The sequence below is a fragment of the Sciurus carolinensis genome, chromosome 1 (assembly GCF_902686445.1).
Source record: "Sciurus carolinensis chromosome 1, mSciCar1.2, whole genome shotgun sequence".
Lineage (NCBI taxonomy): Eukaryota > Metazoa > Chordata > Mammalia > Rodentia > Sciuridae > Sciurus > Sciurus carolinensis.
Genome location: NC_062213.1, coordinates 40,508,193 through 40,521,091, shown reverse-complemented (window position 1 = coordinate 40,521,091; position 12,899 = coordinate 40,508,193). Strand labels below are relative to the sequence as shown.

The window sequence follows — 12,899 nt, the reverse complement described above, 5'->3', positions numbered from 1 at the left end:
CTCCCTGAAGCATACAGGGTCTGGGACACAAGCACAATCTTACTTTCCAGAACAAAAGCCACGATTCTGGCCTGTTGCCATTGCCTGTGGGATACTGTGCCAGGTAATCCACTTACTGCTTTGCAGCTCCAAAGCCTGACTGGAGCTGTCCATATTGCTCCCTTACTGGCTGACCCTGTCAGCCATGTCACAGTAGGAGTCCTGGTTTCTGTGCACTCCTGCAGGGTGTGGGAGTGGGCACAGCAGCAATGGCATGCTTATCCTGTACACACGGATTCAGCCACCACATACCCCCCCCCCCATAATTAAGCTCCTTAAAGAACCCCTACCATAATTAGACTTCTCCTTATGTCAGCAGGATTTCTGCAGAGAGCTCATTGTAGTTTGAAGCTTCCTCTTTGTTGTAAAAGCCAGGTTTGCAACTAGATGGTGTCATGGACTTGCTTCAAGAAAACTTGCTGTGCAAAAGTTACTATTTCTGTTTTCTGTGGTAAAAACTCGTGAAACCTCTGTCTATCCTAAGAATACAGGACAAAAAGTAAGTGCTACATACCACCCGCTGTCATGTGAACACCCGACTGAGTATGAATCTAAAAGAATTTCCAGACCTGGGATCCAGAGATTTTTAGGCATTAGCCCCTCTGGACTGCTGCAGCTTAAATAAACTTGCTTCCTGAAAATTCCTCCAGTGTCCAGCCTCTTCTGTCCTGCATCACACATCTGCTTTCAGACAACTCTCTGGGCTGTTAACAGAGAGGCTTCTGGTAGCAGGTACTTCTCGACACATACAACCCCGACCTGATGACTGTGGACCACTCCAACCTAATTCTAAATGGAAAGCTTGTCTGCCATCCATTGGTTTTGATCCATACCCTTATAATCAATTCCCTATTTCTCCAATCCCCTGTTAGAAACTTGTTAAATTTTGTTCTAATTATACTTTGGCTTCTGCCTTCTGGTTGGGACCTAAAAGTCAGAGGTGAAGTGTTTTCCATTAGAGAGGGGTGGGGGTGTTATGTGTGTGTGTAAGGTTGCGAGAGAGGGGTGTCGGAAACTCGATGTCGTTCCTCTGGGAGCTTAAGGGACAGATATGTGAAAATTCACAAAATCAATGAACGTTTACCACTTCAAGCATCCAATGATGTCCATAATAGGAAACATAACTAAGTACAGTTTTTGTCCCTTAATAATCTTTCTCTTTCCACACAGCACTTGAGGGTAAATAAGACTTTATTTCATCATCTCCTCTCCGAACTCATAAAGGGCAGGAACTTACCTTTTGCACCGACCTTACCTGCCACGTGTTAGATAGGTAGTAAGTGTCATTGACCAAAGCGCACTGAGTTGATGGTACTGTTTTGTCTTTATCCACCAAAGCCGTATTACCAGTGTCTTCAGGACAGCTCAGAAACAATGATGTGCAGGCTTTTCTGTACTTGAAATGTGAACGTGGTGGTTATCAGTCAGTTCAGTGCTTGTTCTCATTCCTCTCCAGCCATCTGTAAATAATATTGCTCATGCAGGTGTGCATCAAGTAGAATTAGGTATTTTATATACCTCTAGTTTTCAGATACCCCTAATTCACAGATGTAGCAACAGCTTGAATCACTTACCCAGATTGTGCTGATAAAATTGTGGCTTAGCCAGGCTGCAAATCCATGTTGATACCAAAGCCCCTGCAATTCCCACCGGGCTATGTGGGCCTCACCGTGGGTGGTTCCTGTGGTGGATCAGGCACCTGCCCTGTTCTGTGCACACTCACCTCTTCAGAGCTACCCTTGCTTCCTTGTTCCTAGACAGGCACATGTAGAAAGGGCTCAGAAAACTCAGAGGGAGTTGAAAGTCTCTCCCCTCTTTAGGGATTCAAAAAAAAAATCTCATGAAAATGTGTCCACCTGGTGAAAAATTGAATGTGGTACTAGATATGAAAAATGTTTAATTGCCTGCAAGTTTAATTAAAGCTGAACCTTGGGGCTGGGGTTGTAGCTTAGCAGTAGAGCGCTCGCCTAGCATGTGTGAGGCACTGGATTCGTTCCTTAGCACCACATGTAAATAAATAAAAGAAAGGTACTGTGAACACCTACAATTAAAAAGAAAAAATTAGAAAAAAAAAAAAAAAAAAAGCTGAACCTCGGTGGAGTGGCCATAACTTTCATCTTCCCTATTCTTCTCAGGTGCTGTTACCCCCGTATGATGACGCCAGTGTGAACGGGGCTGCCAAGGAGCCACCGCCACCCTACGTGTCTGCCTGAGTCTGAGAGTGGATGGAGCTGAGAGCAGCAGCTTGACTGTTGACACCTGAGCAATAGTTCTGTAATTTCAATTCTGAGATGAGCTCTCTGAAGCTTATTTGTTGATGAAATGCCACATTTTACAATTTAGATGTTAAGTTGAATCCCTCTGTAGTTTTGAACACATGCTTTTAGCTAGAGCACTGCGGTAGTATTGCTGTAGAACTCTTTCAGTGGGGTGAGGGGGGACATAAACAGATCCATATTATCTTTCCCCAAAATACAAATGGACCCTGAGTCCCCCAAGTCTGGTTTTGTACCTGCTTGACCCTCAACATGGGCAATTAGTCACACTTTTTTCTATTTCTTCTCTCTTGAAAATATAAACTCAAAATTAGATGACACCTTTCTTAAACCATTTGGTATTTAGAAAAAACTTATGGAAACAGGAATGTTAATTGTGTGATCATTGTCCTTATTAGATAAACAGGAGTCCTCATGTGTGTGTTATAATACTTTCTCTACTGTCCCTTATGACTTCAGTAACAATTGGAATTTGCTGGTCAAAGATTTCCCCCCTGGCTAAATGGAGACCATTAGGCAACACCAGGCAGTAGATCAGAAACTGCTCCTCTGCATCTTGGGTCCTGGGTCATATGCTGGTGCACCTCCTTTTGGTTAGAGGAGGAACTGATTGGTTTGGCACCACAGGGGTACCTGGTGCTCCTGGTTTCCATCCTTCCCAGGACCCCCTTTTACCATGTGTCCTACCTGGCCTGATCCAAGGAGGGTGACCATTTGCTTTATCAAGTAAAATTACTGATATATGTTTGCCTAAAAAATATGAAGAAAGGTTTTCTTTCCCTGTGAGGCCCATCCTACTACTGTGAATTTCTGAGTATGCCTCGTCATCCTTTAAAATGTTAAGCAGTCTTCATAAAAGTGAGGAGCGTTGTTTCCCTGGTGGAATGCTCTTATCTCTACTACCTGAATAGCAAAGGACTTTTATATGTTCATATGTTCAAAAATCAGTGGCTGTCCTGCTTGTTCATTATTGGATGTGCTGTAAATGAAGGCTTTTGCAATTAAAGTGAGATTTGCCCATATTCAAGAAATAACCATTTGCTTCTGTGGTGATGGTGCCTGAGGACCCTTCGTGCCCATGGAGAGCCGTACGATGCACACAGCTCAGTCAAAGGAGTGGGCTTTATAGCTTGTTTCATACACAAATATTTAAAATATTTTAATATTAATAAAATCAGACTTCTTAGACCAAGAAGAATGGGGGACAAATAAACCCCAGCTTCCAGCCTTCCTAAACCAGCCTTTAGGTTTAGGCCCCAGGTGCCAGCTGTTGCGGGATCACTTTATGTGCAGTGCACTGTTCATAAGCAGGTAAGATATTACCACATTCCAAGGAGATTAAAATAAGAGGTGGGAAGGAGTTTTTAGCCCTGATGGTCAGCCTTGGTTGTTTTTAAATCTCATTGGGTATTCTTTACAAACTTAACCTAAGAAATTCTGTTCCTTGAAGCTATATGCTGGGCTGGGGGTACGGCTCAGTGGTCGAGGGCTTGCGTGGCATGTGTAAGAATCTCAGATCTCTAGCACCACAAAAATAAGTGCAGAAGATTCACACAAAATTAGACACATTAAGCCGTATTTTGACAGAAAAACCCTATCAGTGTCATCATCCCTGTGGAAGGCAGGGAGGAAATTAACAGTTACTTGCATGTTGTTCCTTATGATTTTCCATCTCTTTGCCTAATAATTTTTGCAAATGATTCATGGTTGAGTGGAGAAGAGTTCTGATCTTGAGGCCCTCTGTGGCATCCTTGGACAGAAACAGACTGCTCTTCTTTTTCATGCAGACCGTGGACTCTGGGTTATCACTGCCTTCTCAGAGAGCTCATAAGGAGCTGGTGTTGCTGGTTTTTCTTGATTCTTAACAGTTCTGAGGCTAAACTCAAGAGCAGCCCTCCATATTTACCTCTGCAGAGTAGGCCTTGTCTTTTTGCCTCCACTATGGAGAGGTGTGTTAAAATGACCTTGTAGAACATTCTACATGCACTAGCAAGTTTCTAGTGCATATTTGTCTCATTACTAACAGATAAATAGCTTCTCTTTGAAGTGTATTTAATTTAATTTTTTTGAGACCCCACTTTCACAGTCTGTATTTGTAGTGAAAATCAAGATCAAGCGAGCTTTTGCCCTTCTGCTCCATAGGAGTTTCTGTCCTCCCTGAGTTCACCTTAGTTTTAAGTGTATTTTAAATTTCCATTTTGGTATCCTACCTCTTATTGTCCACAGAGAAAGAACAGCCATTACTTCACTGTTGCTCATGTCCGTATATTTCTTGGGCACCCTTCAGTTGTTTTAAATTTTTTAAAAATTATTTTTTTAGATTTTTAAGTTATTATTTTTTGGTGGTGCTAGGAATGGAACCCACAGCTTGGAGCATGCTAGGCAAGTGCTCTACCAAACTGAACTACACATCCAGCAGCCCCAGTTTTTTTTTTCTTGACTCCCTGTCCCTCATTTAAAGATCATGACATTGAGGCAGGAACCAGGTTTGCAAATGAATCCACCGGTACCAGCTCTTGTAGAACACCGAGTTTTGGGGGTTTTGTCAGGCCGGCCTCAGCCTTCTGCGTAACTGGGAGTACAACGTGTCACCACACCCGGCAACCTTTTGACTAAAGTATGGTCTGTCCACCCTGAAAAATAGGCCCCCCCCAAAAAAAAAAAAAAAATAGGCCTCCATTGAACAAGCTAATTGGACTTCCAGGGTACCAAGTCGACAAGACAAGGTTAAAGGCCAATGGGCTCTCTGCTTCCTGCACTTCTTCCTACATAAATATTTGGTGCAGCACCTCCCCAGTCTTTGTCCCCGTTCCCTTCCTATTCTATTGTCCTCGAGAATGCAAAAACAACTCACCCCCTCCCATCTTTTTTTTTTTTCTTCACTCTGTTCTGGACCTAAATCCATGTTTAATTTGCTTAACGAAACACGTCTTATTTCATTTATCTTGCTTCTCTACCCTTAGATCGCTAACCAGTAATACTTATTATTAATGATCTCAATAGACTGTCTCTAAGACAATAGCCATTAAAGAGGAATGTATTGTATTTGAAATGTTCATCTTTTGAGAGAAAATCCTGCTGTGCAAACTGAGCATTCATGATAGAGGAAAACCAATGTGACTTTAAAAACATTTATTTCCTTTTTGTTTTTAAAGATGCATTAGTTTTTGCAGCCAGTCTGGAAACTGACTTAAACATCATTACATTGTAATGCTGCCGATCATGTAAGCAGCCCCAGGTTCAGGAGGGGAGAGGGTCGGTGTCTTTGCCAAGGTATTAAAAGAGCAGCTCATGGAAAAGAACTGCTAGCGTATAAAGCTCAGGCGAAGCCATTTCAGGGTTCTCTACCTTCAGACCTAACAAAGCACCAAAAATAGTGCCTGGGGCTGTGTGAAATGGTTTTTGGCAGCTCAGATACATGTTCTGGAGGGGAAGGAAAAAGGAGGCATTGCAGGGATGTCTCCACACCCGTGGAATTCACTTCAAGTGTTTCTGCCCACCGGCCAAGTTTTCTGCTAAATGGCTGGCAGTGTGTGGAAGCCAGCCAGATCTGCACCCTCTGCCCACAGCCTGTGCACACCTTCTGCTGAGGAGAGCACCAAGACAGCAGAAGACAGAAGCTGTCGCCTGGCCAATTCAGAAAAAGTTACGTCAAAGTGAAAGTCTGAGCCCAGTAGACCCATCATTGGGATCCTCATTAGCAAGAACAGCTGCCACTTCAGGATGAAGATTTTGACTTTAAACAACAGTATGATGGACTCAAGTTTTGTTTTATTCTATTTTATCTAACATATATGCTTTACAAAAAAGCCATTAACTATACAGTTTTTATCTTATTAAGATGGGAACCTCTTTAACCTGGTATTTAGCTTTCCATCACTATGTGGAGATAATCAACTTAAAGTCGGTTTATTCTGGCTCACAGTTAGAGGTTTAAGTCCATGATCAGTTGGTTCTGTCACTTGAGGTCTGTGACAAAGCAACACAGCATAACAGGAGCTCATGGTGGAATAGAACTGCTCACCTCATGACCAGGCAGCAAAAGAGGGGGAGAAGAGAAGGCTAGGGTCCTGCTGTCCCCTTCATGGCACAACTCCAGTGACCCAAACACCTCCCACCAGGCCCCACTTCTTAAAGCTTTTACTTCTTCCTTAATGGTGCCAGGCCTTTAGCACATGGACCTTTGGGAGACATTTAAGATCCAAGCTATAGCATCCAGAAAATAAAGTCTTTCTTGGTATGTATCAAGATGTCCAATAGACCAAAAAGATGATTTTGAAAGGAATTGTGTAACCAAGAGTAGGTTGGGCATAATTTACGGGCATTGAGGATTTAAACTAGGATTGGGCTGGGGTTGTGACTCAGTGGCAGAGCACATGCCTAGCATGTGTGAAGCACTGGGTTCAATTCTCAGCACAGCATATAAGTAAAGTCCATTGACAACTAAAAATTTTTAAAATGCTAGGATTGATGTGTGGTCATTTTGGCTGCTACTCATAAGTTGCATCTGGAGGTCTGGTGTCTTGGTCCCCCTTATGCCTAGATTAGGAACTTCCAATCTAATCCTTATAAAGGACAGATGAGGCTTCCACCTGTGGTCTCTTCCTGAAGAAAGCCCTGGCTCTGGGAAGATAAGGAACAAGGGGCTAGCAACAGCACCAAGGACCCTGTTGTCCTTTGTGGAGGGGACACCCAGTGCAGTGACTTGTGTCATGTATTTGTAATTCCTGTTCCACTGTCTTACTTTCAAAGGCTGTTCTTTTATTTGTTTTTAACTCTAGGTCTTTTTCATTCAACATGTCTCCTACATATAGTTCCCTTCAATAAATAACAGTGGCAGCTCTAATCCTGGTTTTTATCAATATATCCCAGTCTTTTTATTGACATTTTATACATATTTTGCCCCAAATGGAAAATTGTCCTTCTTTTCTCCCATATCTGGCCCTGTTGACGCGTGTGTTTCTCTGTCTCAGTGATGCCTTCCCCTTCACTGCTTTTACTGACTTAAGTCATGGTCCTCCTTGCCTGCCTCTCTTTCTCTCTTGTCCCTCATCTAATCAGTATCCAATCCTGTGGTTTCTTTATTAACTACTTTATTAAAAAGTAGAGTGACATTTACCATTTTCTGTGCCCTTCTCTTGTGCCATGTGTGCTACTGAGCATATGACACATATTAACTCTTTTGTCTCCATTTTCATTTTAGAAGAAAATAACTGGTCCAAAGTTAAACAGTGAGCAGCAGAGCCAGGACTTAAATGCAGTTCAAATATATCCAAGTGGGTGAATTTGAGACTCCTAGAATTCAGAATTCTGCACATACAAACTCACTTCATACTAACAGTGATTGATCACTACTCATTGAAGTAACACATCCTGAGGTGGAAATCAAGTTGGGCAAAGCCGTGTAAACTTAGGGTGGGTGTTTAGCTTGAAGTTTATACAAGTAAAGTTGTCACTTTCCTCTTTAATTTACACTGGAAAAATGCTCTGCAAATACCAGCTTTTCATTCTTACTAAAAGAATTTATTTAGTCAGGGAAAGAGATCAATTGAGGTGGACGTTTTTTAGTAATTAATTGTTTTAAGCAATTTCCTTCTGAGGAAACTTGTAAACTGCAGTGATCTATCTTGTCAAGCAGATTATATACATTAAGATTTCCAGCGTCATCATTCAGGCTAATAAAGACAGTGATGTAATTTGTACTGTCTTGGAGAAATAGTAGGAAACCTTGAGACCCAACTTTCTTGCCCCAGAAAGCCTGTACCACATAAAGGCAGAATAAAGCAGTCATTTCCCATGGGGATGTAGGCTTTATTCTACCCTATTGAAGTTAGTGCACTGTATCACCTGTATCCCTTGGAGTTAAGGTCCCTCAACATCTTTATGGAAGATCAGGTGTGACTTAGGCATAGGGAAACTCTGCAAACTTACATGTTTTAATAAAATGAAGTAGAAAATAAGTCCAGCAGCTCAACTTTGGATCTGAACCTGAAAGTGATTTCCTTTTAGAGGTCTATGAACCACAAATCTGGAAGGCATTTATTTTAATGTTCTCCCGTAGCAGAATCGGCATCTCCAAACAAGGCACATCTTAACGTTCTGTAGTTATTGTCACGTCTTATCTTTAATCCCCCAGCTTCTTATCTGTAATCCCCCAGTAAGAAACTCATAGAGTCTGTGTTATTTATTGTTCTATCGGTGCCTAGCACATCTGGCAAATAGGAACCAAAAAACATTTACTAGATGAAAAATAAAATAAGTACATGAGAAAAATTAAAGCCAGCTGGAATCCCACCCTCAGTGATGACAAATTCTGCTTGAGTCCCACAGAGACCATATCTCAGAAGAGCCCACTGGGGGGGGGGGCGGATTATTGCTATAGACCATGCAAAGGGAAGGGCACTCCTCCAGCAGACCCTGACAGCCACAGCCAGAGTCCTGTTTATCCTACGTATGCATCTTGACTAAAAGAGGGTCATAAAGGTAGCTGATAGGGAAAGAACAGTAACACCATAATGAAAGGTTTGATTCCAAGAAAGATTAAAGGACCACTGAGATGAGAGGCTAGCTAATGTTTAAATTTGAAATCAAAAGGAAATGTTATTCTTGGCTCTTACTGTTCTTGTGATCCATTTTTTTAAAATGTGAGCTTATTTCAGTACAGTTCTGAATGAAAACTTAACTACATGTGCCTTCTCTTAAGAGTTTTCCTCTTTTCTCGTAAATCATCGCATCATTAAAACAATAAATGACCACATCTAAACCCTGTGGAATCCTGAAGTCTTAGATAATACAGAGGAGAATTCTGAACAGCTAGCGTGCAACTCCAATACAGTACCATGTTTACACACTTCTGAGCACTTAAGATTTAGATAAAATCTATGTGAAACTATTCATGGTAAAGTGAGTTTGTTCTTTATTCTTTACAAAAATACACAGAATTCCAGTAGTCAAGCAATGTGAATTGCTCTGTGTCAGGTACTACAGACACTAGGACAGAAATTTCCACCAGGAGATATATCTTGCAGTGGAAAGTGCTCATAAGAGGAGGGAGTACAAAATCCAGAAAAGGTATGCATGCAAAAGAACACGAGCAGATGCCAACAAGCGTAGGAAGCCTTTCCTGCCTATGGGTAAGAGTCTTCCAGGAAGGATCCAAAGGACGGTAAGCAATGCAGGAAGTGAGACTAAAATATTTGCATGATGGCTCAGAATTTAAAACTTACCGTCTGCCTAAAACAAAACCTTTACTGAGATAGAATTCATGTACCATACTATTCACCCATTTTAAGTATACAAGTTAATGGTTTTTAATACTATTCAGAGTTGTGCAACCATCACAATCAGTTCTGGAACATTTTCATCACCTCTCAGACACACCTGTAAACAGTTATTCTTTATTTCTTCCCAACTTTCCCATTGTAGGCGATCACTAGCTTACTTTCTGTCTCAGTGATTTTGAACATGGAATCAGACATGTGGTCCCTTATGACTGGCCTTTCACTTAGCTTGTTTTCAAGGTTCTTCTGTTTTGTAGTATGTATCAGGATTTTATTTCTTTGTTATTATAGAACAATATTCTATGGTATGGATAGGTCACATTTTACTAAGTATCAGTTTCTGGTCACCTTTTGACTGTTGTGTGAGTTCTCCAACCTTGTTCTTTATATCTGGGTTCAGCATCCATGAAGTCAACCAACTGCAGATTGAAAATATCTGGAAAAAAAAATCACCTATACTAAAAACAAATGGATTTTTTCTTGTCATGATTCCCTAAAGAATCTATTTACATAGCATTTGCATTGTATTAGATATTTTAAGTAATCTAGATATTATTTAAATTACAAGGGAGGATGTATGTAAGTTATAAGCAAATACTACACTACTTCATATGAGGGATTTGAGCTTCTGAGAATTTTGGTATCCTCTAGAATCAAACCCATATCAAGAGATGACTGTATAGGGTTTGCACTTTAAAATTTATTTCTAAGTGATTTGTTCTTTGGGGGGCTATTGAAAATGGAATTGTTGTTTTCTTAATTTCTTTTTCTTTTTTTTTTTGGTACCAGGGGTGCTTAACCCCTGAGCCACATCCCCAGCCCTTTTTAATTTTTTTCTTTTGAGACAGGGTCTCTCTAAGTTTCTTACAGCCTCGCTAAATTGCTGAAGTTGGCTTTGAACTCCTGATCCTTCTGCTTCAGACTCCCAAGCTGCTGGGATTACAGGTATGCCCCACCATGCCCAGCCTTGATTCATTTTTAATTGTTTGTTGCAAGTGTATAGAAATACATATGACTTTTAAGATATTTTGCATCCTGAAATCTTACCAAACTCATGTATTAATTCAACAGTTTTTTAGTATGTGCCTTAGAATTATTTTATACCAGATCATGTCATCTGCAAATAGTTTTACTTCTTTCTTTCCCATCTGGATGTCTGTCATCTCATTTTCTGGCCTTGATTAGAACTTCTAGTACAATGTAGAATGCAAGTAGTGAGAAGGTATCTTGCTCCTGATCCTAGAGGGAGAGTTTCAGCCTTTCACCATTAAGATAAAGTTGGGGGCTGGGGAGATAGCTCCATCGGTAGATGCTTGCCTTGTAAGCACAAGGCCCTGGGTTCAATCCCCAGCACCAAAAAAAAAAAAAAAAAAAAAAAAAAGATAAAGTTGGGGGGCTGGGGCTGTAGCTCAGTGGTAGAGTGCTAGCCTAGCATGTGTGAGTCACTGGGTTCGATCCTCAGCACCACATAGAAATAAATAAATAAAATAAAGGTATTATGTCCATCTAAAACAAAAATATTTTTTTAAAAAGATAAAGTTGGGCTGGACATGGTGGCGCATGCCTGTAATCCCAGCGGTTCAGAAGGCTGAGGCAGGAGGATTGTGAGTTCAAAGCCAGCCTCAGCAAAGGCGAGGCACTAAGCAACTCAGTGAGACTCTGTCTTTAAACAAAATACGAAATACGACTGGGGATGTGGCTCAGTGGCTGAGTGCCCCTAAGTTCAATCCCTGGTACCAAAAAAAAAAAAAAAAAAAAAAAAAGAAGAAAAAGATAAAGTTGGTTGTGGGTTTTTCATAGGTGCCCTTTATTAGGTTGAGGAAGTTCCTTTCTATTTCTAGTTTGTGGAGTGTTTTTGTTATGAAAAGGTGTTGAACTTTGTCAAATTACATTTTATATCAGGTGGGTTTTGTCCTTTATTCCATTGCTATATTAACTGATTTTAAAACATTACTCAGACATTCTATTCTGCCCCATGTGTAGGCTGGCCATCAGGGGGAAGTAGTGTTACTTGGTACCCTCTTGTTAGATCTGGTCAGGAGGCTGGGCTACCTTAGAAACTTTTCTGTAAGAGAAAGAAACTTTCAACTTTTCTAAAACTTTGATTAGTGCATCCTCTTCTCAACATCATTCTTTAAAAAAAAAAAATATTCACAGATGGTGTGCATGGAGCCAGTGATTTTCTGGCACTTTCTATAATTGGAAATTGCTTTGTCAATTCTTGTTTTAAATGAGTCAAGACATTTCTTTTGCTTCTTCTCAGAGACTCCTCTACCACTGAAATTGTTTGCTTTATTGCACTGCTTCCTATTTTTCTCCATTTTGTGATTTATGTGTGACTCTCAGCAGTCTGTCACATTATTCTTTCCACTAACCATTTGTAGTGTTTCCCCTTCTGTTGGACTTTGTTAATATCCATGTCCTGGTTGTTTTCTTTGGCAAGGGAAAATGTGGAAAAGTCCTAACTTCTGATATTTTTGTTATTCTCAAGTCCCTCTTATTGAGCTCTGCCAGCGTGCTGGGGGATCTTATAGGACAGATGCACATAGTCATTGCCCAAATATCTTGCAACCTGATTGCAACCAGGCAACCAATGCAGATGTGGACTCATTAATGTCCTTGAGTGAGGGTAATTAATGGAGTGTCACAGGGAAGAGTCTATTGGCTTCTAATCACAGACCACTTTGTGCCAGTTCCTAGGTTTAAGGATGAAAAGAGCAGTAATCTGCACTGCTGAGTGGTGCATCCACGCATGCCTGGTTCATTCAGCCTTGTCGATAGTTAAGGAGACAATAATCTGTCCACTCACTCTAGCCTATACTTAAAGGCTCTCCACTATATTCTGTTGTCTCATTCTTTTTTGTTTGTTTTTTGGTTCCAAGGCTTGAATTTAGGGGTACTTAACCACTGAGCCACATCCCCAGTCCTTTTTTGTATTTTAGTTAGAGACTCTAGCTGAGTTGCTTAGGGCCTTGCTAAGTTGCTGAGGCTGGCTTTGAACTCGCCACCCTCCTGACTCAGCCTCCTGTGTTGCTGGGATTACTGTTGTCTCATTCTTGAGAGGTAGCATCATCGACCTATTTGCATAAAAACTACAAGGCTGTAAACACCAGATTAAAAGCTAGAGCAGCTCAGTTCCTTCCAAGCATAGCATAGGATAAGATCCATAAACAGGCAAAGACCTGGTCTCTGTCCTCATGATCTCATAGTGAAGTTCAAGATAACATAAAAACATGAGTCTTCTTTGAAATGCATTTTGTTTTCTTGAACAAGTTTTTTTACTTGCTATAATTTTTTTCCTGAT

At 40.9% G+C, this 12,899-nt stretch overlaps 1 protein-coding gene across 1 annotated transcript in view; it reads left to right on the top strand.

The window, feature by feature from the left end:
- Laptm4b (lysosomal protein transmembrane 4 beta) overlaps positions 1–3,337 on the top strand; it is a 64,322-nt gene extending 60,985 nt beyond the window's left edge. The window contains exon 7 of the mRNA XM_047552976.1: positions 2,175–3,337. Coding sequence (XP_047408932.1) covers positions 2,175–2,252 — 78 coding nt within the window. The 3' untranslated portion in view covers positions 2,253–3,337. The remainder of the gene's footprint in view (positions 1–2,174) is intronic.
- Positions 3,338–12,899: the final 9,562 nt, after the last annotated feature.